General features: G+C 39.3%; 1 protein-coding gene and 1 long non-coding RNA gene across 5 annotated transcripts; both read right to left on the bottom strand.

Annotated features, from left to right (window-relative positions):
* Positions 1-8,536: 8,536 nt before the first annotated feature.
* LOC109156400 (polyhomeotic-like protein 2) lies at positions 8,537-20,757 on the bottom strand. 4 transcript variants are annotated; one of them, XR_002050023.1, is made up of 9 exons: positions 20,617-20,757; positions 19,495-19,784; positions 19,188-19,403; positions 16,891-19,102; positions 16,025-16,776; positions 15,689-15,873; positions 15,395-15,610; positions 11,603-11,691; positions 8,537-8,966 (listed from the first exon to the last, which is right to left on the bottom strand). XR_002050023.1 is itself a non-coding variant. In XM_019304249.1 (7 exons), coding segments are annotated over exons 2-7 (3,564 nt in total). In that variant the 5' UTR covers positions 19,702-19,784; positions 20,617-20,757; the 3' UTR covers positions 15,258-15,609. The 4 variants fall into 4 exon arrangements, 2 of the variants coding, with proteins under 2 accessions (XP_019159794.1, XP_019159793.1); XR_002050022.1 differs by lacking the exon at positions 8,537-8,966 and having other exon boundaries at positions 11,204-11,691; XM_019304249.1 differs by lacking the exons at positions 8,537-8,966; positions 11,603-11,691 and having other exon boundaries at positions 15,258-15,610; positions 16,025-16,767.
* A 277-nt stretch (positions 20,758-21,034) lies between these two features.
* Positions 21,035-27,522, bottom strand: LOC109156401. The gene is made up of 3 exons (XR_002050024.1): positions 27,512-27,522; positions 22,750-22,759; positions 21,035-21,130 (listed from the first exon to the last, which is right to left on the bottom strand). It is a non-coding gene; the product is annotated as an uncharacterized LOC109156401 (long non-coding RNA).
* Positions 27,523-27,701: the final 179 nt, after the last annotated feature.

Genomic DNA, 27,701 nt, shown 5'->3' on the forward strand with positions numbered 1-27,701 from the left:
GCGGGTAAGCCACCGACGACCGGACGTGAGTCGTCCCGATTGTGGCCAAGAAATTCTGGAAATATTGGCTTACGAATTGGCGGCCATTGTCGCTGATGAGATGCACGGGCACACCAAAGCGGGAAATCACGTTGCGCCAAAGGAAACGGGCACATTGCTGAGAAGTGATCGTGACTAAGGGCTCGGCTTCTATCCACTTGGAGAAGTAATCGATGGCGACAATCACGAATTTTCTCCGACCGGAGAGCTGAGGGAAGGGACCCAAGATGTCTACCCCCCACCTAGCGAAGGGAATTGCAGTCGTGACCGGCTGATAAAAGGTTACCGGTCGTCCAGGCATCCGGGCAAACAGTTGGCACGTCTCACATTCCTGAGCTAACTTTTCACAGTCTAGCTGGAGGGACGGCCAATAGTACCCGATCAGCATGATATGACGGGCCAGGGATCGGCCTCCTTGATGTGAAGAGCAAATTCCCGAGTGCAGTTCCTTCATGACTAAATCGGCCTCAAATGCGGTCAAGCAACGCATAAGAGGGCCTCCATACAATCGCCTATAGAGACGACCGTCCAAAACTTGGAACCTTGGGGCTCTAAGCTTGGCCTTCCGAGCACGCTGTGGGTCGTCTGGGAGCCGACCATGCTCGAGGTACTCCTTTAAATCAGTGATCCAGTTATCTTCTACCGGTTGGATTGGATTGACCGGTAGGCGATGGATGCTGTGTCTCGGGATCACCAAGATTCGAGCTATCTTCGACATGTGTTCCGGGGCGTCTTGAGCCAATTTAGATAAGATATCCGCATCGGCATTATCCAATCGGGGTATGTGCCGGATGGTATACCCCCGGAACTGAGCAAGCTTCTCCATGGCAAGGTCTCGGTATAGTTGTAGGCGCTCTCCGTTGACTTCATAGTCCCCGAGAACCTGTCCGACCACGAGCGCGGAATCTGTTTGAGCTCTGATGTACTCAGCCCCCAAATCCCGAGCGCACTGTAAGCCATTAACGAATGCTTCGTATTCGGCTTCATTATTGGTCGGGTGGAACTGATACATGAGAGCAAAATAAACCTTGAATCCTTCAGGGCTCGTGACCACCACTCCTCCTCCTGCTCCTTTCTTGCTACTCGACCCGTCAGTAGCCAACGACCACCACTCAGCCTCGGGATCCGCAACCTCGGGAGGTCGGGTATCCCGGGCGGTGCACTCGACTAAGAAATCAGCAAGGGCTTGACCTTTGATTGCGGGTCTCGGTCGGTATTCGATCGCGTACTGGGTCAGCATTAACGCCCATTTGACTAAACGTCCGGATGATGAAGCAGTTCGGAGGACTGGCCCGATCGGCTGATCGGTCAACACACGAATTGCTCGACCTTGGAAATAGGGAGCCAACTTCTTCGCAGCAATGTATAAGGCGTAGACGACCTTCTCTAGCCGGGAGTACCGGAGCTCGGGACCATGTAGCGCGTGGCTTACATAGTACACCGGTCGCTGGACTCCTTCCGGATCGGTTCGGCACAACACTGCGCTTACTGCACGATCGGAAACGGCGAGGTACACGTCTAGCTCTTCTCCGAGCTCGGGCTTTGAGAGCACGATCGGCGACATGAGATATTCCTTCAGCTCATCAAAAGCCGCTCGGCACTCTTCGTCCCAGACGAATCCATTAACGTTCCACAATACCTTGAAAAAAGGTAGAGCGCGCTCGGCTAACTTAGAGAGGAACCGGCTGAGGGCTGCCAACCGACCGGTCAATTGCTGGACTTCCCGAACGGTGGAAGGTGGTTGCATGTCCAGAATCGCTTTTACTTTGGCCGGGTTGGGCTCAATTCCTCTCTTGGTCATCATATAGCCGAGGAACTTGCCGGTCTGAACCGCGAATGTGCATTTGGTCGGGTTCAGCCGCAACTGGTACTTCCTCATGATCTGGAAGCACTCCCGGAGGTCCCGAGTGTGGTCGGATCGGTCCCGACTCTTGACCAGCATGTCATCGATGTAAGCTTCCATCGTTCGGCCCAATAGATCGGCAAAGAGCATGTTGACCATCCTCTGGTAGGTCGCTCCCGCGTTCCGGAGGCCGAACGACATCACTCGGTAGCAATACAGCCCGTCCGGGGTCACGAAGGCTGTCTTGCTCTCGTCTTCATGGTGCATCATGATCTGATGATACCCCTTGAAGGCATCCATGAAGCTCATTAACTCGGCCCCGGCCGTCTCGTCGACCATCTGGTGAATGCTCGGTAGAGGATACGGGTCGAGCGGACAGGCCTTGTTGAGGTCGGTAAAATCGATGCACATCCTCCAAGCTGGGGGCTTAGGAACAAGAACGATGTTTTCCACCCACTCGGGGTACACTACCGGACGGATGTGCTCGATCGCTGCCATCTTTTTGACTTCTTCTCTCACAAACTCGCGGCGATCGGATGACAGGTGTCGTGTTTTCTGCACGACCGGCTTGGCTGCGGGGTCGACGGCCAATTTATGACAGATGACCGATCGATCGATCCCGGGCATATCTTCGGGCCCCCACGCAAAGATATCGGCGTACTCCCGGAGTATGGCCAAAACTTCCGCTCGAAGCTCGGGGTGAGGGCTCGGCCAATCTTGATCTTCCTATCCGGGCGGTCCTCGGATAGGGGAACTTCTTCTATTTCTTCGGAAGGCTCAGGTTGTTCCTTCCGATCCTTAGCCTCCTCTTTGGCTATGGTGTTCACCCGGGAAGATGGACCGGAGTCACGTCTATTAACCGCTCGGGTGTAACATTTCCGGGCGGATTGGACATCGCCACGGACCACACCGACCCCATTGGGGGTGGGGAATTTCATGCATAGGTGGGGCATAGAAATTATCCCACCGATCTTCATAATGGCGGGTCGGCCCAGGATAATGTTGTGGACGCAATGGAGGTTGACCACCACAAACTCTAGCTCCGTTCTGATCGACTTTGGAGGTGCGCCGATCTCGACCGGGAGCTTTATCTTTCCTTCGGGGTAGATAAGAGCCCCGGTAAATCCCGACAGTGGTACACCGACCGGAGTCAGCTCCTTCCTGTCAAGGCCAAGCTTTTCAAACACGTCCAAATAAAGGACGTTCACACTACTACCAGTGTCGACAATAACCCTCTGGACATCCGTCCCTTTTACATCAATTGTGACCACGAGCGCCTCCATGCCGTGGTCACCGCTACTGGGTTGATCTTCCAGGGTGAAGGTTATGAGCTCCATCTTTTGCCTCTTCCCGGTTTCCCGAGAATCCACTATAGCGACCGGGCAATTACTTCGCGGTCGGGAAGCGTCTTTCAATCCACCGAAAATGACGTGGATGGTCAGCTTTCCTGCTGGTCGGCTGCTAGACGGAGGGTCAGGGTCCCGTCGGTCATCGCGACGATCATCTCTTCGATCGTCTCTTCGGTCCTGACCTGACCGATCGGAGCGGTGATGAGAGCGCCGCTGTTCTCTTCGATCGGTATTCCTCTTGGGGTCTTCCCTCCTCCCCACACACTTGTCCAACTTCCCTAGATTAAGCAAATCTTCCAACAGTTGGAGCAAGTGGGTACACTCTTCAGTGTCATGCCCAGCACATCGATGGTAAGCGCAATGCTTACTCTTGTCAGGGCCATCTCGATCGGGATGGGGAAGCTTGATGAGGTTGCATGACTGGGCATACTGCATGGCCTCCGCTGCGGATCGGTTCAAGGCCGTAAACTCACCAGTCCTGGTGCGGGATCGGGGGTGGTCATCATCCGATCGGTGTTCCGCCCGGCCGGCCGGTTTACGAGATGAAGACCCGACCTCCTGCGAGCGCTTTACAGCGTTCGCCTCGCCAGCGTTGGCATAATCTGTGACCCTTCGAAGGGCCTCCTCATACGTGGCCGGGGGGTGTAAAATGAAGTCCTGATATAAATACCCCGCTCGGAGAGAGATGTGTAACATGTGGGTGGCGGTGGCATCGTCCATGGGCTCTACCTCCCCGACCGCCGCCTTCCATTTGGTGAGGAAGTCGGTCAAGCTCTCGCCTTCAAGTTGCTTGGCCTTCTCCAGATACATATAAGGCTTCCTCACCACTTTGGAAGTTATGAACTTCCTCACAAACTTAACCGCCAGGGTGTCAAACCTGTCGATCGAACCCGGCTGTAGAGTTCGGAACCACTCCGCCGCTCGACCGGTAAGCGTGGAATAGAAAGCCCTGCACATCACGGCATCCGACACACCCTTCAGCGTCATATTGCTGTAGAAATCGTTGACGTGAGCCTCAGGGTCTGACCGGCCATCATAACTCTTCTCTCCAGAGACTTTTAAATCGAGCGGGTAAGGCTGAGCCATTACTGCCGCTGTGAAAGGCGTCTGGTGTAGGGTCGGTTGTCCAACCGGGGTTGCTGCAGGGTGCGCATTTCTGAACTGCGCAAATTCCGCCTGGAGGTTATAGAGTAATCCTCGGGTCTCGTTGAGCTCGGCGGCTTGAGCAGCTTGGGCCGTATCCCGAGCGCGTCGCCGTCGGTGAGATCTCGACCCGCTATACCCAGATGAGGCCTCCTGGCTAGCCTCCTGCATCTGTACATCTTCTTGCCTGCGGTTCGGGTCTTGGAGTCCCAAACGCTGGCGCATCTCCGGTCGAAGGCGATCAAAGGCTGCCGCTCGGGCAGTTTCTTCGGGGTCCTCCGCTTGGACGGGAACCTCGACCGCTTGCTGGGCCTGCGCTGGTGCCTCCATTGCATCAGCACCCCCCGACCCCAACCGCGAATGAGCCGAGCGTCGAGCCTGAGAGGCTGATCGACGCTGCGGCTCTACCTGTGCGGTCGGCTGTACTGGAGGGGCGGCGGCTGGAGCTGTGTAAGCAGGCGTATATGGTGGATAACCAACCGGGGGAGTGTAGTACATCGGTTGGCCAGGCCAATACCCGTACGGTGGAGGTGGGGCCGGGTATGGATATTGACCAGGATACATCATCGGCTGCTGCTGATATGGCTGACTGGGTGTTGGGTATCCCGGTTGTATGTAGTTCACCGGTTGTTGGGCGACCGGGTATGTGTTAGATGGATGTGGTGGTGAGAGATTGAGATTCAGCTCTACCGTTTGACCCTGTTGTTGGGTGGCGTGGTGCCCAGATGAGCTAGCTGCATCCGCCTGGTCGTCGGCGAAGTTGTTTTGAGCCCACGGATACATGATTGGAAAGGGAGCGGTGCTCGTCAAAACGTTGCTTTCTCGCACGGGTCCCCACGGACGGCGCCAAAATGATACTGCTAATTCTACGCGAGCAATATAAAATAAACCCGAGACCAATTAAAGCAAGTAAAAGATTTTATTGATCACGGTAAAGGCCCTAAGTACAATCTACTTGGTTGCTCTGAGTACCGACTGGCTGCGGTCGGGATTCTCTAGTAACAACCTATCGATCGTCCAAAAGTCCCTTATACTGTAGCTACTGTGGGTATTTATAACCGCTATGCCGGGGACAGGATTCCAGCCGTTCGGCATGTCCTCCACGTAGCCACCACGTGTCATCCTCCCGGGTGCCCTGTCTGTCGTCGTAAAGAGCCGCCACGTGTCCTTTTGTCAGCTCTTCTTGCCAAAGGGCTACCGCTCGGCGGTCGACACCGATGCTCGGGCCATTCCCGACCGGGTTCTTCATAAAAGCCCGACCTGTTACCTGCAAAGACAGAAAGACAAAGACAAAGGCAATCCGGTCGTGGTGGAGCTTATGTCGGTCGGGATATTCCCTACCATATATATATATATATATATATATATATATATATATATATATATATATATATATATATATATATATATATATATATATATATATATATATTGTACTAACACTGATTGTTCATCCAACACTATGAATTAAAATATCGTCCATCTAGGCTATACTCCACATTATTTTTCATCTAGCATTTTTAGCTTTTTTCTAACAAGTAACCCATCTAATTTGCTGACATGAAAAAATAAAATAAAAACAAAATGCTGACATGTTATTTTTTCATCTAACTTGCTATTTTTGTTACTTTTTTTTTTTTTGAAAAAAAAATCATTTTTAACGTATTTCCAGATTATGATGATTTCTTCTACGAATTTTTCAAAAAATAGTGAATCTATTTTTCCCGTCAGCTGTGAAATAAGTATGTTACCGCTTTTGTGGTTTTTGAACCCATTTATTGGCATTGGTTTTGGTTTTGATTTTGGTTGTTGATGGTGCGTTTATGAGGCTCTTCGGTACACACCTGAGATTGAAGAACTTGGAAAAAAACTGGTTAATAGACTAAGGGACAATGATGATCTGTATATTGCTCATCATTTGAGATATAATAACTAACATGATTTTTGATTTAATGTTTTAGGTGTAACTTAATTAACTGACTTCCTTTAAGTGTGAATACTAAAAGGACATGCTTGTGTTTATTGGTTGCAGCCACAATCTGACTGAAGTAGAAGCTGAGGAACTTCGCATTATGAGGTATAATGTGTAGCATTGGAAAGAGAAAGAGATAAACACCGAAGAAAGAAGATTGGAGGCTGTCCTATGTCCCCGAGGGAAGCGGTCATGTTTCTGAAGGTGATGGGGTATCCCTCCACGACAAAAATACACATTGTTGCAGGCAGTACTGTCAAAGCGGGCCGGCCCGCCCCATCGCGGGACTAGTTTCTGACGGACTTTTGCGGGCGGGCCCGTTAGGCCCACGGGCTAAGATTCATGCAACCCTAACTCGTCCCGTGCGGGTTGCGGGCCCCGCGGGCCGGGCCACGATTTTTTTTCTCTCTCTCTCTTTAAAGTTCAAAAAAAAATTAAGTGAAGTCTAGTAGTCTACAAATACTGGAGATTCTATTATTGACCCCAAAGAAAAGAAAATTATTAGGAATCTCCTGTAGGACTAAAAATTTCTACAGCATAATTTATAATTTAAATTAAACTCTTCGTATTATAATGTTTGCAGAGGTAGCAATAGTAACAAAATTTATGCAGTATAATTCTACGCTATATTATGTTTTTTTTAAAAAAAAATTTGGTGCAGCAGATGGACGTATTAACTAAAAACAAAACAATATTGCATTTGAAATGCAAAAAAAAAAAAAAACATAACACATGCTGGGTGGATTAGGTTTAAAATTGGAGTATTTAATTACTTCGCCCGCAGTCCGCGCGGGTTAGCGGGTTGTGGGGCAATTTCAGCCCGCCCCATTAGGCCCGCATTTTCGCGGGCCTATTTTTCCATGACCCTATCTCGCCTCACGGGCTTCAACTCACTTTGACAGTCCTAATCGCAGGGAAAATTTATGGTAACAACAGCATGGACGCATTACGCTTAAAATACCCTTACGTGTTTTCACACTCAACACTCGCAACAGAGGAGTGGAATCTTTCAAGCCATATCAAAAATTAACATAATCCGGAAATACGTAAAAAAAAATTTGAATTTTTCTGCAGAAAAAGTGACAAAAATAGCAAGTTAGATGAAAAAAATAACATATCCGCATTTTATTTTTATTTTATTTTTCCATGTCAGCAAATTAGATGAGTTACTTGTTAGAAAAGGGTTAAAAATACTAGATGAAAAAAATTTAGAATATAATAACCTCGATGCACCATATTTTAATTCATGGTGCTAGATGAACAATCGTGGTTAGTACATGGACCTATTAGACCCTTTTGCCATATATATATATATATATATATATATATATATATATATATATATATATATATATATATATATATATATATATATATATATATATATATATATATATAGTTGTCATATTTATTGAGCTATTATTTACCATAATAATTATTAGATTTTATATAATAAATAGTTTGAGTGGGAAGTTGTAAAAGTTGAATTTTATTTTTATTAAATAAGTTGTATACAAAATTTAAAGTTACTTTTGTTGTAAATATATTAATTAATGTGGCTATTACCCTAATTTCTCAGATCATGTATTACCCATGTTGTACCTGTATTTTGCCGGTGATCTAATGAGATGATAGATTCTAGGTTCACGATTCTCTACATTCCCCTTCTTCTCTGTATTACTGGAATATATGAGCACACATTTACTCAAGATTCATATGAAAATATACTATAACTTTCAACTTAGTTTGAAATTAAAGCAAAACAAGTGTTAGTTTTTATTTTTAATTTAATAAAAACGTCAAAGCAAAATATTCAGTCTAATTTAATTAGAACTTTTGTTTTGTACGTCTATCCCTAGTTGATGATGACAATAACAAAAACTTTGATGTCCCAAATTTTATAAATATATCATATATCATTTGGGTCTAAAGTACGATTCTCACATTGCATACAAATTGGTTCATTGAGTGTGCACTCCATTTTCTATTTGTTGTTGAAAGGAACCAAAATATGTCGATATACATTTTTTTTTAAAAGAAAAGTCATTTAATAACCATTTGTTAAACCAAGTATTTAATAAATTTCCTCCAAAGACCTAATATATTATATTACATTTTATTTATTTATTTATTTACTGTGTAACTGACAGAGAGAAGGAATGGGGTCATTTGAGGGTTGTCACTGTAAGATATGAAAATGCATTTAACTGTTTTTTCTATTACAACTATAGAATTCTGTAAATCTGCAAGATTCAGTATTTTGCCAATGTACAATGGTTATATTCTGGAGCGGGGCCATCTTACAATATGAACCCCTAATAAAAGTTTATTTTTAGTATACATTTTGAACTTGTATACACTAAAATTGTATAAACATGTATCAGGGTCCATCTTACAATATGAACCCGGCCGGGGTGCATAATATAATTTGCTCAATCACTGAATATGATGCACGCAGAGCCATATCACCCCCAATACAAAAGGAAGAAAAAAAAAAAAGTGCGAAAAGAAAGCCAAATTACCCTGGTGACCACACATTGCAATTGTCTTTGATATCGAGCTGTGAACCAAAGGGTGCATCACAAAAATTGCCCACCATAGATATAGCCTTCATCACATCCTACAAAGAACTTACAAGGGAGATCGGCATGCAAATTTATATGGAACAGAAACTACACACCAGAGAGACCAATATATGTCAAAGACCAGAGGCAATCAACGGCTTAATAATCTTTTGACTAACCTCAAAGGCAGAATTCTAAATTATGGTGAGACTTGCACCCAGTCACCCACTACTTGCAATAAGATAGGATTGTATATCTCCGGGATACCATGTCACTTAGTATCCCAACCAATCACATTTCAATATTTCATTGATTTTCATAGAGAAAAAGATCCATTGACTAAATGAAATATTAAATTCTTCTCTCTCCGAATATCAATGAAATGTTGAAATGTAATTGGTTGGGATATCAAGTGACATGGTATTCTAGGGATATAGAATCCTATCTCTAAAATCTGAAATGGGAATAAATGTTCCTTCTAGATAATCTAATTACTGTCATTTCAATATTTCATTGATTTTCATAGAGGAAAAGATCCATTGGCTAAATGAAATATTAAATTCTTCTCTCCGAAAATCAATGAAATGTTGAAATGTAATTGGTTGGGATATCAAGTGACATGGTATCCTAGGGATATAGAATCCTATCTCTAAAATCTGAAATGGGAATAAATGTTCCTTCTAGATAATCTAATTACTGTCATAGAAGAACAAGAATCCAATTTTTCTTAAAGACAATTAATGAAACAGACTTGAGTCTATATATATTTGCTAAAAAGCCCAAGACCATCTCTCATTTTTCCAAAGGACAAACGGAGGATCAAGAGAGGAGGAAAAAAATATGCAAGTCAATAAGGATCCCATCACGGCATCACTCACTTCTCCTCCCAACACCACACATCACTCACCAAAAAAATATTATGTATAAAGAAAATCCACTCACATTCAGATTTCTCCAACAAATTCCAAGATAAGTGGACTAATGAACTCAAAGATCCACCAATAATACAATAGATGTGTGTGACATTTCACAGGTGAACATGGTCTGTTCTAGGAACAGGCATATCCTTCAAATGAAGGCATATCAATAACAAAATGCATTGTTTGTTACACATTATTTGTATGCAACATCACCAATGCCAAACTTTCCATTAATTAAAGGAAAAATGTTTAAATTAGTCAGGGAACTACACGCAAAAGTGCAATTGGGCCATCCAACTATAAAAAAAGTGCAATTACGTTCCTGAACGGTCTAAAATTATGCAATTTGACCAAATTTGACATGTTCATCAAGTTATTGCTAGCATGGCGGTCATCCTATTAAAAATGATTAATTTTAAATTATTTTAATAATTTTATTTTATTAAATTTATATTTATTATTATTAAAAAATTAAAAAAAAACCACCCCCTCCCCGTCTTCATCTCCGGCCAGAGACGAAACATTTTCTTCGTCGCCAGGCCAAAGACGAAGATGTTTCTTCGTCGCCAGGCCAAAGACGAAGATGTTTCTTCGTCTCCCGGCCAAAGACGAAGATGTTTCTTCGTCTCCAGGTCAGAGACGAAGACGATAAGGGGGGTGGAGTTTTCTTAGGAGACGAAGACAGGAAGGGGGGGTGGGGTTTTCTTTTCTCTATTTTTATTTTATTTAAATTTATTATAATAAATTAAAAAATAATAAATTTTTAATAGGATGACCGTCACGTCAACGATGACCTGAAGAACATGTCAAATTTGATCGAATTGCGTAATTTTGGATAGTTCAAGAACCTAATTGCACTTTTTTTTAGTTGGATAGCCAAATTACACTATTACGTGTAGTTTGATGGCTAATTTGAACCTTTTTCCTTAATTATATTATCAGCTATGTAGTAGTTTTTTTTTTAAAGGCAACTATGTAGTAGTTAAGTAGTTAGACATTAAATTTCAACAAACAAGAAGTCATAGTCATCTAATATAGTGTAATTATCACCTACAAAAATTCATTGCCCTAAACAAAATTGTACAAATGTTGCAAGCACCATAGACGTGCTACATTCTACAACTAGCCCATTATTTAAAAGCCCTACACAAAATGTTGAATTGTTTCAAAATTGTACAAATGTTGCAAGCAGCATAGACGTGCTACATCCTACAACTAGCCCATTATTTAAAAGCCCTACACAAAATGTTGAATTGTTTACCGTGTACTTTGTATGATCCTATTAGGCAATTCTAAACATGCTACAGGGTTCATTTGAAATGTATCTATAAACAAAGATAAAGTTTGGGTGCCACACCCCCTAAATTTTTTCTGAAGTCACAACTTTTCTTTTCTCTTTCTCTAACATTTATGGTAATGCACCTATGGCTTCAGTTTAAGAAAGCTACATGGAATCTCATAACCTAGAGAGATATATAAACAAAGGCACTCCCAATTAGCCATGTCATTGCTTGGTAGTTGGTACAATGTGAACTACAGCAACTCAAATTGCAAACTATAACAGCTTTAAGGCTAGAAGTATAATGCATTTGGATCAATACAGAACTAACAAGTTGTCAACTTAGAATGTCAGGTAGTCAAACTACTTCTATAGCCAAAAAAAAAAAAAAAAAAAGAAGTAAGAATCACCAGCAGACTACTGATTAAAATTAAAGTGCTACATTGACTTATATACCAATTGACAAAAATTAGTGCATCAAACATATCCTTACCACCCAACAAAAATGTGAGTTTTCTCGGTTGAAGTCATCCTTTTCTCTTTTCAGCATCACCCAAAAAAGGCAGGTTCAATCGAAAAGATCTATTATAAAAGATTTTCAACCACAAAAGAAGTATTAACTTCAAAACATATAACACAAAAAAATTAACATCAACTGTTAAAGGATTAGAAACTTTGCCCATGTCTGACATGCAATATGATCTATAGGATATTCTTCAAAAAGACAAACATGAATACACATGTCTGACATGCAAAAGAAAAGAAAGTTGCAAAGCCTGGTAAAAACGTAGCATGTTGATGTGGTAAGCAATCAAAAATAGCAACTGTAGCATCTAAGTACAGTTTTTAAAAAAATAAACTTCTATATAGTAGGAAGCTTGAACAAGGTGCATCAGAAACTTCTTTGTTAACCACTAAAATTCAAGCTTAAAAATATCATATTCAGAGTTCTCTTGACCAATTAGACTATGCATCATCATGGTTTTTTGTAAATCCTCAGCACTTCACTCATTCAACAAGTATCTGATGTGGGAGGTATGTAATAGACTAATAGTACCTCACCATCTCAACAGCATTAAACAGCCCATGATGTGGAGGTATGGTAACTCAACATATTTTGGTTGGCTATTAGGAACATCAAGAACTGGTTTTCTCAAGTCAATCCACGTGTAGCTCATAGTGGAAGAGAACATATTCAACTTGTATTTCTAATAACCATTTACACCTGAATGTCATGTACGTGTACCAAGTATTATTCCACACTGAAATGGTATGTACTATGCTATAATCCTATATAAATACAGTTATAGCTAGAACCATATGGATTTGTGATTATTGAAATCACTATTAGTCTGATCTAATAGTAAGATTAGCATTTTCATGTTTTGAGAACTTCAAGTGGATTTCCACTACTTCAATTAAATTTCAATTTGATAGTTGTCCTAAATGCGTACATTTCTACTCTCTGGTGTGGCAAGGAAATCAAGAGTATAGTTATGCATAGTGGTCGAAATGTAACAACACTTCAGGATGGACTAAAAAGAATGTGGGTAACGCCAACTAGGATGGGAATAGTATTCATATAGGGTCTGATTGGAAATCCAAAAAAAAAAAAAAAAAAACGATTTCTAGAAAATGGCTCATTTTCCAAAAAAAAAAAAAAAAAAAAAAATCTGGAATTTCTGGAAAATGGCTCATTTTCCAAAAAACATTTTCATTTTCTAGTGTTTGGTTAAAAGTTTTTTTCTACTTGTTGAAAGTATATATATATATATAAAATAAAAAAATAAAAAATAAAAAACTGTTTTTTTTTTGTTTGGTTCATTTTCCAAACAATGAACGGAAATCTATTACAAAATTATTTCTTATAAAATTTTAATTATTTTAATGATGATAATAATTGTTATTTTTTAAGAGTTCAAACTTTGTATCCTTGTTTTTATATTATGATTTTGTTTATATTAAAATGATTAAAATGAAGTTATAAATAAATGTTTATATAGTTCATTAGTTATAAAGATTAACAATAACTATAATTTTAAAATGTAAATAATTAATTTTAAGTTGTATCTTATTATAATAAAAATAAATATATAAATTGATAAATGTAATAACTATGAACTACAGAAATTTAAGGAAAAAAAAAAAAAAAAAAGTTTTTGGGCTGTGGGCTATGCCAGGCCAATATTTTTATCCTTCGGCCTGGCAGGCTTGGCCCAAATTTTAACCTGGCCAACCCAGTCCAGTTCAAAGAGTAATCGGGGATAAAGTGGGCCAGCCCACACATTTGACACCACTCAGGGAGAGAGAGAGTTGAGCTTAAGAGAGTGAATTGGAAAATTTCTTCTTAGTCCATCAAAATGGGTCATTTTCTTTTGACTAGAATAAGTATTTCCCGTTGATTTCATTTTCCTTTGGTAACCAAACACTAGAAAATTTGGAAAATGACTTATGTCTAAATTTCCAGATGAACCCTTTATTCAAAATCCAGAAGAACCAAGACTTCACATTAGGTCCCATTTTTAATAGCTTGACACAATAAACATACCATGGTAAAAAGCTGTACCACTAGTGTAAAAAGAGTGCGAGAAAACCACTAGTCTTGTTTTTACAGCTCAACCCAACTAACTCCCCTCTCCTCCTCACCGAAAAGAAGATTAGGATAAAAACACACAACAAATGAACATTGAAGTTAGCCACTCATTCCAGAAGTTAAAGTTAAAATCCTAATATATATCAAACTGTATTTAAACACCTTAACAGATAGTAATGCTACAGGCAAGTTCAAATGTCAAGAAAGAACTAAATGCCAACTCCAAAACAGAGTCAATACCCAAAGTCTTTGTTCTCATGATATTTCATAAGACTGAAAAGTAAGGGGGGCTGCTAATATGAAAACTAAACATTCCAAGGATATAGTTAATCGGCAAGGAAAAATGACTAGTGAATAACATTAATTGTAAATTCCTCTCAATCACAAGGGGTATGTGTATGTATATTTCCCTTCATTTACTGACACCTCCTCATAGCTATTACTTCAGAAAACTTGAAAGATAGCATCCACCAACAAGAAAATATTAGCTTCATATCATTTAGAACTTAAGCAACAATAGGAGCAACAAAGACAGCCCACAAATCTTCCCCAACAACCAAAGATAAATATAGCTGAAGCTGAAGGAGTAAATTATCCTCGAGCTAGCATCTTCTAATTGATTCAGCCAAAACAGTGCACCAGGAATTTTTCAAATTAACTAGGACTAGGAAATATTTGGATAACAAAACTGGTTCTCTTTAATTGTCAAAGCTTAGTGTTCTTCTAATCCAAACTCTGCAATATACCCACTTAAAACAAGTGTAGCGACCGTTTTTTTAGCACAGAAAAGATAGCTCGTAAATTGACCAAAACAGGGTCCCTTTAATTAATCAATAGCTTTAGTTTTATTCCAAAAGCATGAAAATTGGACCAATCTTCTGAGTTGACCACAATAAGTATAAATCAAGAATTCCATAGGGTACCTTTAATGAATAAATAGTTTTAGTTTTATTCCAAAAGGATGAAAATTGAAACAATCTTCTAAATTGACCAAATAAGTATAAATCAAGAATTCCATAAGCAAATAGCTTTCACTCCAAACACATTGCTAACTAGTGCACATAGGGATTGGAAGAAAATGATCCTTATTTCTCTCCTCTCATTTTTAGGCGGAGAGAGCAACTATAGAATCCAAGATAGAACTGTTGCATCCATTAAACTCTAATGTAATTTTAATTAGATTTGACACTCATCAAAATAGCAAATATTAGCATCCCAAGCTTAGTTCCTAACAAGTGCGATTTGCTAGTCTACATTTTTCCCAGACTGCCTAGCTCTTTCCAAGTCAAGGTTAATTGGTAAACTATTCAGTATTAGGAAATCTCTTATAATATATTGATTATATTCTCTTTAAATCATAAAACAGCCAAATTCATCTCCACAATGTATCCCATATATTATCTAATCGGTGGCATCCAACTTCACTCGTCTTTTTCCATCTCTTTGAGGAAGAGGGTTGCAGTAGGCTGCTAATATTATCAAAGTGAATGTGACCATAGCAAGTTTAATTTGTTCAAATTTGTTTAGGAACTCTGACATGATTCAAACGACATGATAAAGCAAACACATTTTGTCATAATATAAACTCAAACTCCATCAGCAGAGGTGCAGTACAGCTGAACTATAATAAGCTGACAAAAACTGTCCCAACATAAGTAATGATCTCAAAGTTGTAAACAAAACAAACTTAACTGCAACAGAATGTGAGTTCCAAAACCATCTCCCAAAACAGGGCCAGCAACCTGAAATGACAAAACTAGGATAAAATACCCCAGTGATGGAAGAAAGGCATGGAAAGGCAAACCACATTTTAATCCCTGCAAATGCTGTTAGACTCAAGGCTTGTTACCACAACCCTCAAAAGCAGCATTTCTTTTCTTCCCTCCCTCTTCAACTGCTGCACGATTCCTGCAAAATTAAAGTCAGGAAAGAATGTCTGCATACTCTGTGAAACATAGCAGAATTATGAATCAAAATATTACTCACTACTGTCTCTTTCTGTTCTGTTCCTTGATATTTCTAACCATATCCATAGACATATTCTGGTGCTCTCTTGTTTGTGAATGCATATCCAAGCCCTCCACAGTTTCACAGTCAACCTTGCAAATGCGACACCAACCCATGCTAAAAGAAGCCCTCTTCCTTGATCTATCAAAGGAGTCAACATCACCCTGAAAGGATACATGTGACAGGAAAATATCATAATATATATATACCAATGATAACTACATGATTTTCAAACTAAAGTTCCCATTAAATTAACTAACATCCAATAGGTAAAAATTCAGATAAAAGCAAGATTCAGAAGATGACAAGACTTGCCATATAAGTTCCTTCATTAGAAACTCTGTGGAGAGAATATCTGCTCCTAAAACCAGGCTCCCCAAGACGCGGCATACCTGGCTTGTTGCCCCCAAATGATTCACTAAAAGGTAGATGAGACAAATTTCCAGGACCTGGAAATGGACCAAAACCTGCAGGCTCTCCCACATGCAAATGACTTGGTAAATTCCGAGGACCCAAAGGATCAACCATTCTCAAATGACTGGGCACATCATTCCCAAAGAGCTCACCTCCCCTGAAGTGGTTATGGGGAGGACCAACTGCCACATGCTCATTGACGGCATCTCCCTGTGGGTGACGATGCAAAGCATGGAACCTGTCTTCATGAAATGAGTTACTAACTGGATTAGTAGGAAGGCCAAAAGGTCTGGACCCTCCAGCAAATGTTTGTGCTTCTCTGCCGTCAACATCATCAAATCCTGCACGACCACGAGGAAGATATCCACGTGGTGGGATGCCAAAGAATTCTCTGTCAGGACTTCTAGGTGTCAAGCGATCCATGTGCCGCGGACCAAATCCAGGGCCTGGTCCCATAAAGTCAGAATGCCTGTGAACAAAATCAGCATTTCTTCTCTCATCATTAAGAAGACCATGTCGCACTTCTCTTTCTGCACTGTTATTAATGTATGGAGCACCAGGAGGGTGATATGAGGATGGTAATCTAGATGGTGCAACAGCATTACCATCATAGCCAAACCCACGAGGCACCTTGTCAAGAGGACCTGGTACAGCTACAATAGCAAACCAAAGAGGATTTAAATTATCAGGATTTGAGCATCCATGGTAATTAACAAGTAAAATTTTTAAGAAAGAAGGAAATAAATAAAGGATTCTTCTAAATTCACCTTGATCAATAGGCCAACGTGGTTCTACCGGAAAAGCTCCTGGGGGCTCCCCACCTGTGACTTTCAACCTTTCATCACGAGATGCTTCAGTATGATATGGCAGTCCTCTATCAAAGCCATTCATCCTTCTGTTCTGAAACATTTCAGCTTCCATTGGATTAGACATATGCTGCTGCCCAAAGTGACCTTCAGGAACATTTAAAGGTGCATGCTGTGGGCCAAAGCGACCTTCAGGACCAGTTAGGGATGCTCTTCCCATTCCATCTCGAATTTCAGTTGAGCCAGAAGGTAAAGCATTCAAAGGGAATCCCTGAGAAGTATTAGACTGTGTGTCAATGCCTCTAGACAGGGGAAAATGACCAGGCACTCTCCCAAAGGAAGCTCTCTCTATCACAACTTCAGCATCAGCTGATTTGGCTCCAGAAGACAGCTCCAAAGCATTCTCAGTATGCTCTTCCTTAACAGTTTGCTTCATTACAGGGTCATTAGAATTGCCCTTTTCAGGGTGCTCAGTTTTAGCACACTCCTTTGCTGCATCTTGTTCACTACTCAAGCCTGTTTCCAGTTTTGTACCATTAGTTTCAAATGATTCAGTTTCAAGAACAGTGGCATCCTTGTCAGCATTGCTTTGGGAAGTTATGGTGACTTCTGCACTACTTTCAGGTTTCACAGATGAGGGGTCAGGTTGGCTTTCATGCACTACAGGTTTCTTTTGATCTGTAGAAATTTGAAGCTGGTTATTCACAGAGTTTGCATAACTTTGACTAATTGGTGGTTGGTTTAAACCATGTTGCATTGTGCGAACTGGAGGTGCAATACCAGACCCACTAGGAGCAAGAGGCACTGGCTGAAGCTGCAACCCTTGATTTTGCATTACTGGTCTTCCAAAATAATTTTGCGGTGGTTGAGGATGCATACCAGGCCCTAAAGCAACATTTGGCTGTGACTGGACAGAAGCATGAGAACTTTGAGGTACCATATGAGGAGGACCAGGTGGATGTAAGTGAGACTGTTGCTGCTGCCCATAGGGACCTTGCTGGTGTGAATGGCTTGGGAATGGACCAGCAAAAGGCTGCTGAGGCACCAGTTGTTGAATTGCTTGAGGAGGACGTGACTGAATTGGAGCGCCTGGATGTTGAGTATTAGGGTAAAGATGGGATTGCTGAGGAAGAACTTGACCTTGAGGAGCCAACATACCCTGTTGTTGATTGGCATTAGGAGCAGGTGGAGGGTGCATCATTGGCCGTTGCTGCAGAATCTGACCTTGGGCTTGAACAGAAGGGAAAGACCCACTAGCCACAGCCCCCACTGGCATTTGATGTGCAGGTTGAGGTTGTGGGTAGGACTGGTGTCCTGTGACAGGATGAGGTGTAGGATGTAGGGTCTGAGGCTGGACATTGGGAACTGCAGGCTGGCTGGACTGAGGAGGGCGCATGCTTAGTTGTGGTTGGACTTGTGAATGTGGTTGGGGTAAGACTGGAGGCTGGGCATTATGCATTTGTGCAGAAGGCTGCTGATAATGAGAGACCTGCATATGTTGTGGATGTGGCTGCACAGAGTAGGGCTGAGGAGGCTGACCATGAACAGGTGGATAAGACTGTGATGGAACTTGGGCATGAGATTGTACAGGAGATTGAAATTGTTGTTGTGGGTTCATTTGACTTTGGTTCTGATGCTGTGTAGCTGACGGTTGAATGTGTGGATGTGGTTGGACCTGCACTTGTGTTGGAACTTGGGCTTGAGGCTGAGATTGAGCCGGCAGTTGAGGTTGTGCCTGGGAATGAGGTTGCGATTGTGCCTGGGACTGAGCCTGAGGTTGGGTATAAACTTGAGGCTGGGGTTGCCCTTGCACATGCGAGGGTTGTTGCTGATATTGTTGCATGCCTTGTTGATAAGGATAGTACTGTTGATAAGACTGCTGATAAGGGTCATATCCAGCATACTGCTGATAGTATTGCTGGTACTGTTGTTGGTACCACTGTTCAGGAGTTGCCACAGCAGCTGGAGCCTGAGAGTTGGTATTAGTTTGCTGATTGAGATCTTGCCCAGGAAGCTGAGGAGCAGCAGTAGTTTGTGGATTCTGAACCTGAGAAGCTAATGGTCCAGGTTGAGCAGCTTGTCGATTCTGGTCAGCACCTGCAGTACTAGTAGCTGGTGCTCCAGACTGAGAGTTAGAATTAACTTCTGCTGTCTGTTGCACTTGATATACACCCTGCAGATTTCAAATTTGAACATATAACTAATCCTTCACAAAAGATTATGTGAGCATATGAAAAAATGTGCCTTACTATACTCACAGGACAACTCTGAGCATGCTCATGCACTTGTCGATGCACAATTTGCACTCCGCATCTGTTGCAGATAACTGGTGAATTCCCAAAAGCACACCCTGAACAATGAGAGGTACACTCAGATAAAATGCCCTCCCATGTGCATCCACTTTTATGAAAGAGACAGCGCACTTTGACTTTGCCTATGCTCTCAGCAAGTGTCTTGTTTGATTCAATAAGAGGCTGCCATGATAAGGAAATATTTTAGAATGTCCAAGGGGAACAGCAGGGATTTTGCCAGGGAGAGAAGAGGATATTGGCAGAATAACCTAACCTTGGAATCTGCTTCAAGCACTAAGTACCCATCATATGGACAGGCCTTGCTCCCATTAGAAACAAGTGGCAAACAAGCTTTGCAATAGAGATGAGTGCATTGTGACTGTAGTGCTTCATTTGGGTAGACAAGAGTTCGGCAAACTGGACAAAAATACTCCCCAGGATAAGTATGGATGTCAATTATGCACTCAATATCAAAGCCCATGTCAGTTCAGGAGTCAGTTCCCCAAGACACATCCAAGTGTATGGCTAGGATTTATAGGTGGCTACAGAACTGCAAAGTGAAACCTGAAAATGAAAGACCATTAAAATCACATGAAAATAACAAGAAGATCCAGCTAGAGAATTAAGGGCGTAGTTGACAAACAGTTGAGTTGCACACACTGAATCATAGAAAAACCTTCATAAATTCAAATTATTACATATTCATCTGAACCTCACTTAGAAAGAGAGGTATCAAAACATCAAAAGTTAACTGCAGCCCCATAAATTACAAGGGAACAACACATTAATTTTGTGATAAAGTATGCTCATTGATTGACTAGGGAATCACAGAGTAGACTAGAAAGTTTCTGAACTTCCAAAGTTCCATGCCAATTTCGGATAAAATGCCAGTGCCTGAGCTCTAGGACTATCAAGGAAAACATCTGAAAAATGATATAAAACTGCAAAAAAAAAGTTCATCCTTGCTTCTGTAGTCATTCCAAGTGCACGCCTATACAAGTTAGCTATCATCATTGCTCAAGAATTTAGCCACAACAAATCAGACTAATAGTCTCCCGTGCAATTCACCCTTTTAAAATGGGCATAGGATAACAGAAGTCACTAGTCACCAGGACAACTCAGAATATCAGCGAAATGATTCACACATTCCAAAGGATTGGAAAATGCGGTAGCGTCTCAACGACGATACACTTGCAAGATTCATCGTCAAAAGAAGCAAAAGAAGATGGAAAAACCTATCAAGAACATAGATTGTAAAAAACACTAATTTTTCATAAAATGGTTTCAATCTTGAACCAAATAGTGAGATCACAAAAATCCATTGCACCACAAATAACTCGATACATTCACACGGAACCACAAACATCAAATAAGATGTTCGTATATAAAATCTTACTAGGGTTTTCGGAGACGATGAAGTCCAGCTAGCGAATTGCAGAGAGAACGGTCCGGTAAAATTAGAAGGGGTCTGTTTGTGTGAGGTTTTACCGAGACTAGGAGAGAGAGCGAGGTGATCCGTTTCGATTCTCACTGGACAGCTATTAACGACGTTTTTGTGTGTGCGTTTAAGAAGAAACGCCGTTGCAGTGTGTGCGTTTGCTTATTTTAACCCTAACGCTACCCAGCTGACGTGCCGCGGCAGATTTTTCTTGAATTGGGATAGCGGGTAGTGGTTCGATTTTGATTAAAATGTCAAAAGCTCAAAATTAGTAATAAGACAATGGAATGTGAGATTACCTAAAAAAAAATTAGAGGCTATCTTACAATCTCTTTCAATAGCTAAAAACTTAATATGGGGGTTATATGACATTCCCTGAAAAAATTACATAACCTGAACTAAACCTGAAAATCTTATATTCCCCAAGTAAATATAACCTTAGTTATATTATATAACTTGAACCAAACACCCCCTAATTGTCTATGGTTTAGGCCATGCTACAATAAATTCCAATTTAGAAAAGGGGGTCTGAATTCCCTTAATTGAAATTATGTGCCCTAGGTATTCTATCAATACTTTGAGCAAAAGAACACTTGCTCATTATAGTAAAGAGTTGGTGTCCCCTCATAGTGTACGACTTCCCTAGCATGCTCAATATGACTGCTCATTATGTCATTGTAAACCAAAATGTCATTAAAGAAAATCGATCAAAACTGATTTTTTTTAAATGACTTGAAAACCCTATTTATTAATGCCAATAAAGTAGTTGGATGATTGGTAAGTCTAAATGGCATCACCCTAACCTATATTTGCCTTGAGGAGTTCTGAAAGTTGTCTTTATATATATATATATATATATATATATATATATATATATATATATATATATATATATATATATATATATATATATATATATATATATATATTTCTCGCCAACCTTCATTATTATATGATGATAGCCAGCCCTTAAATATATTTTAGTAAAGTATCTTGCCCCTGCCAATTTAGAGGGTATGTCTTCAGCGATAGGAATGATAAACTAATTCTTCACTATTATATCATTGAGGTCTCTATAATCTCCAAAAGAAAAAAAAAAAAAAAAAATCTCTAGGATTAGTCTTTTTAGGGACCAAATTAAAATCATTGGAGAAACAAATGGTGAAGTGATGGGTGTCATAACCCCAGTTTGTAACATCTCCTCCACCATGTTTTCAATGGCATTCTTCTTATCATAGGAGTATCTATAAGTTCTCATGTTAACAAGCTTGGAATTGGTAACATTGGAATCTCAGGATCACATTCTTTGCTAGGAGGAAGGGTTTTTGGCTCTACAAAAATGTTAGAATACTCTTGCAATAGTTCCTTCAATTATGAATCTATGCTTACCTCAATTATAGACATCCCAATGATCAAATTAATTTCCCCTACAAAATACTTTCCCTTACCTTGCTTAGGTTATAGTCTGGTTATGCATTGTAAGAGGAATCCACTAGTTCCCCCCTTTTCCCACTGTACTTAGTGGCATCCTTTTACTTACCTCTCTAATCCTGATATCCCTAGCAATACTCATATGTGAAACCCATTTTCCCTCCTTACTAAAGGTTATACTTGGAGGCATGGTATGTAGTTAGATAGGAGCACAATTTTCAATATCATCCATGCCCAATACCATATCACATCCACCCATTCTCAACAATCTGAAATCCCTCTCAAATTATTCTCTTTATATGCTCCACTTGAAGCTCTTATAGACCTCATCAAATTGCATTTTCTCCCCATTAACCACTATAACAAACATAGGGTGAGTCATTTGAATTGTCATTTTAAGTCGATAAACAATCAAAAAATCTAAGAAGCTATGGGTGCTCTCAATATCTGCCAAGATCACTGGGTCTTTCTTGTTCACCTTACTCCATAGCTTGATGGTATACATTCCTTCTCCTCCCACAATAGCATGCGGAGTTACCTTTGCTTCATCACTCACCACTTCATCAATTGGGGTTTCTTTTTCACGTTGGTCCAGTGTTTTTTCTCCCTCAACAGTCCCTTCCATAAAAGTAGTCATGGGCTTAGCTTTGCATTTGTAACCTTACTACCACTTCTCCCTATAGTAGAAACAGAGTCTTTAATCCCTAAGCCTTTGTAACTCAAGGTTTCTTTGACCAACAGTTAGTAGCTTAGAGCCTTCATTTGCGAGCAATGATTTTATATTAATTAGGAACTCTGTGAAAGAAATCAGTGGTTTTCATTATTTCCTCAAATTACTTGGCTAACCAATATGTTTCTAGTAGAGTAGTTGGCCCAGTTGTCCTCACAAAAGCACCTCATAACTCTTTTCAAACAATTTATGTAATCCCTCTCTATTGTCCACAAAATACCCTTATAAACAAGTGTTTGCATTCCTAGATAAATTAAACACAATATAATCCATTCAATAGTTCATATGAATTTGATGCATTTGAAAGTACTTTTCACATTTCTTCACCCATAATCTAGGATTATCATAGTCAAATTAATGGAAGCATACTTTGGGTCTTATATTATGTGTCTGGTGGTGATAATGAACATGGTGTATTTATGGGTTGGGGGGAGGGGGGTTGTTGCAGTAGGTTTGGGTGAATGAGGGGTTGTTCAGGATCTTGGTTGGGCATGAGGGTTAAAGGGTCGATTTGATGGCTGGGTTTGGTTTTGATGAGGTTGTGAAGGAGTTTTGTTTTCTCCCATAAATTGTGTTTGGTTATAATCACCAAATTCAAAGATATTAAAGCTTTGTGGTGTAGGAGCTTGATTACCTCTGTCGTGTACACTCGAAGCTGTCTTTGGAGTAGACATTAATGTTGGGGATGAACAATTGAGTCTCAATGCTTCCATTAGCTTAGACATTTGAGCAAATAATTGTCAACAGCATCCCTAACTTTTGGCTGACTACTGTCGATCTCCCCTTATAACTCCAATATTCTAGCTTACATGTGTCAAACTTGTTCCGCCAAGTTTTGTGGCCTTGCTGTGGAAAATTAGCTCTTAGCGCATCTGATACCAAATGTAACCGTTAGGGGGAGGGGTAAAAGAAATTCAAAGAAATTGAGGAGAGAAACAGAGAAGATGAGAGGATAAATTCAAAGAACATAGATCTTGAATGAATAACTTTCATTAATTTTAGCATTAAAAACATACCCTTTCATACAACAACATATATCTCTTCACAAGGAAATAATCACCCTTAACCAAAAAACAAACTTTTCATATCAATTGTCAACAGTGCTGAAAACAAAAATAATAGCCAAGGATAAAAAAGTAATTGCAAGTACTTAACTAACAATGTCAAATGATGTCATTTCCCTCATCTTCATTCTCCTGCATTTAAAATTGACCATCTTTCCTCCTAAAATTGGGAAACAGCCCCAAGTTCATTACACTGATTTGATCATATACTAACTAAAACTTATCTTAAAATCTAATGTTAATTTCAGAATTTTGATTAACTTTTTCTTTCGTAGTTGTCGTTTTTGGAAATTTAGGGTGGCCACAATAAATAAATAAAAAAAATGAGAAAACTTCGTAAGCTGCTTAATGTCCATGGACACTCCAATTAACACTAGATCAAGAAATGGTTAAATATGTACAATTGTCATTGCCGCATAAAAAATTGATGCATTTCGTATTCTTATATCAACATATGATCAAGAAAATAAAAAATTATAGAGATTTTTTTTTTCCCAAAAAATGACATCACAAACTAGTTAGATAGCCACTACAAAATTCAGGTTTTGATGCCTCTGCAATTTTTTTTGCCAAAAGAATAACAAAGAGATAATGTTAATTATTGCAATTGGTTAATGACCTCATCATCAAATGTACACTAATAAACTTTATTGAAACAATTGTTTATTAAAAATAGGTTTAATTATTAATTTCTTACTAAGTGAATTTGCATAAGATATGTTTTACCTATGATATATTGAAAATTCACCACCATAACACTTGTCTACACAAACCACCACTAACGCATCGCCATTACGGGTTTGTTGCTATTGAAAGCTTGTTGCATAAGGAAGCCAAAAAATAGATATTTTTCTCTTTTTTTGCTCCAAAAATCTAACCAATACCGTGAGGAATTTCACCATTAAAAAAAAATAAAAAAATTACAAGCGCCAACCATAGCCATCGCTCATCGCGCAATCCATTAATTTGGGGATTTTGCTGCATTTCCCTTTTTATTTCCATCATCGGTTTTCACCTTTTCTTTTTTCTTCCATCATCAATCTTCACGTCATATTTGCGTAGAAGGTAATTCCAATTTCCTCTGAATCAAATCAAACATGTTGTGATCTTTGACCAATCCGACATCACTTTCCCATTCGACTTGTTCACATACTGGATGTTGCGCCGATATGATAACGTTATCACAACTGGGAAAATCTAGGAAAGAAAAATATAAAATAAATGCAAGTGGGAGGATGCTCACATATAGAAACCTATTTGCACATGAGCCCTAGCTAAAATTAAGAATGTTGGAGATATGGTAACGTGACCCATACCCAAGGCCCAAGAAAACCCAATCAGGGAAGAACCCAGTAAGAGAGGGTTTTGATATCCAAAGTTAGGGCCCAAGGTCGGGTGTGCATGGTCCAATGACAATGACCATACATGTGAGCTTAGATAATCTATAGAGCATATCAAATTGGACATGTAACTCAATGGAGAGAGGGTAACATAGCCTAAATTGAGCACCATGTTGCCTAGGATAGTTTGTAAGAAAAGGAGGCACATTGAGGCATATAGTTCTAGTAGCTCGATGAAAGATTAAAAGGTATAATGTATGGTTATCAAGTATGAATGTGTCATGAAAAGGCTTAGAGAGGGATCGATCATTTTTCCTAGCAACATCATATTTAGGGTTTTAATTTTTTACATTGTGAATTCACAAATTCTTTATTGGATACAACAACAAAAATCTCAATTAAGCAAAACTCACACAATAACAAAAAAGATAGTGTCTTCTAGAAAATTGTCAATTAAATATATGCAGTCCAATGATGCAATGACATCCGGTACGGTTGACATAGAAATTATCCTTTCATATGAACATATATGAATTCAATAATATGAAAATGATGAACCATATATACAATGCTTTTCATTCAAATCTTCATGATAGTAGCATTCAAGTCACTAGCTATCAATTTATTTATTTTTAATTAGAGAACTAAAATGTAATACTTTCTCAATCTCATTTTATATGTCATGTTTACTATTTACTGGTCAAACCAATAATTTCTTCTGTACTTATTTTCTTTAGTATTTTTTAAAATTATTTTTAAAATTGTTTTTTTTTGTGTGTTTTATAGTACTTTTTAATATAGTTTCTAAATATATAAACTTGATTACTAATTTTTATATGTGACCTCGTGTAAATTTTTTTGCTAAAACCTTATAGTTACCAAGTTAATAGTCTGACCAACTTAACAGGAATTGTTCATTTATTTTTTTCATTAAAGCCTAACATAATATTAATAAAAATTATCAAACCCACCATTAGGAATAATATATAAACAAAAATAGATGCCTCTACTTGTGGTTTTTCCTCTAAGAGCAACCCTAAGAGATGTTCTTTGGGATTTTTTTTTAGACGTAAAAATTAGGATTTTTTTGAGTAAAAGACATTTTTGGTCCTAGACTTATAGTGGCTTGGACAATTTTAGTTCTTTATAAAAAAAATTTGTCATTTTATGGACAGAGTTATTGTGGCGAGGACATTTTTGGTCATCCGTCTATATTTTTGTTAGATAACCGTCTGAGAGAGGGGTAATTACATCAATTTAGGCTATCTCCTTCTATCTATTATATCTATGTGTGTTTTGTTTTCTTCTCGGTCATAATTCGAAGGAGTCGGAGAGTCCAAGTTGCAGTAAAGGCATGATTGTGGGCAGAGCATTTCGTAGTGCAAAACTACAAATAAATGAGGGTCAGATTAAAGGCATGGTTGTGGGACCAAAATCGTCCATCTCACAATAAAGAGATAGCCTAAATTGACGTAATTGTCCCTCTCTCATACGGTTATCTAACAGAAATATAGACGGAGGATCAAAAATGTCCTCGCCACAATAACTCTGTCCATAAAATGGCAAAATTTTTTATAAAGGACTAAAATTGTCCAAGCCACTATAAGTCTAGGACCAAAAATGTCTTTTACTTTTTTTTTTTTTTTATAACAGTTAAGGTGGTTTTTTTTAGTGTGTTTTCTCTTGCAAATAAGAATTTTTTAAGGTAAAAAACAAAAGAAGGAAAATAGACGTGATGGCCAGTTGGCGGCCACTTTGAATGTTAATCTTTGTTTGTTTGTTTTTTATTGGCCATTGTTATGTAACAATCAATTTCTTTTTTATTTTAAAACATTTTTAATTTAATTTTATTATTAAATTTTTTAAAATTTTTGCTATACAATGACCAACTTCTTTATTTAATTTTGTTATTAAATTTATAATTATCAATTATATTAATTTAAATATAAATAATAATTATAATTATAATTTTTAGAATGATAATAAATAAAGAAATAATTAAAATATAGTTTGTGTAAAATGATAGGTCCATTAAAAAACTGTAAAAAAAAAAATTTCAAACAGTTGGAAAGAAAGATTTTTAAGATTGGGTGAGATAGTAGATGCTGAGTTAGATGATGGGGTCCATAAAAAAAATTGGAATAAAAACTCATGTTGTTGAGCATTCTTGGATTTTTTTGCTCACTTTTTGCAAGCCACATAAGATGGTTAGGGGGGAGAAAAACATGAAAAAAGAAAAAAGAAAAAAAAGTACTTTCAGAGTTTCAGGTGAAAAAAATTATCCCCACAAGTGCACCAAGAGTTACTTTTTTTTTTTTTTTTTTTTCTTCTCCTTCTAGGCCTCATAAAATATCATTCTTCTTGCAAATTGTTTTTTCTCTTGCTCATCTTTCTCCCCTCCAACTCACTACCTTTCTCATCCAACAATAAAAATGCCAAGAAAAAACCCATATTGGGATACTCAGAAATGAAAAATAC

Source organism: Ipomoea nil, unplaced genomic scaffold (assembly GCF_001879475.1).
Source record: "Ipomoea nil cultivar Tokyo-kokei standard unplaced genomic scaffold, Asagao_1.1 scaffold2705, whole genome shotgun sequence".
NCBI lineage: Eukaryota > Viridiplantae > Streptophyta > Magnoliopsida > Solanales > Convolvulaceae > Ipomoea > Ipomoea nil.

Bases quoted from the DNA above. Each gene is read 5' to 3' on its own strand.
- LOC109156400 (XM_019304248.1), bottom strand. From the start codon at position 19,701: ATGGGCTTTGATATTGAGTGCATAATTGACATCCATACTTATCCTGGG. The intron at 19,103-19,187 runs GTGAGTATAGTA...TGAAATCTGCAG, and splicing joins AGCATGCTCAGAGTTGTCCT to GGTGTATATCAAGTGCAACA. The intron at 16,777-16,890 runs GTGAATTTAGAA...TTGCTATTGTAG, and splicing joins ACGTTGGCCTATTGATCAAG to CTGTACCAGGTCCTCTTGAC.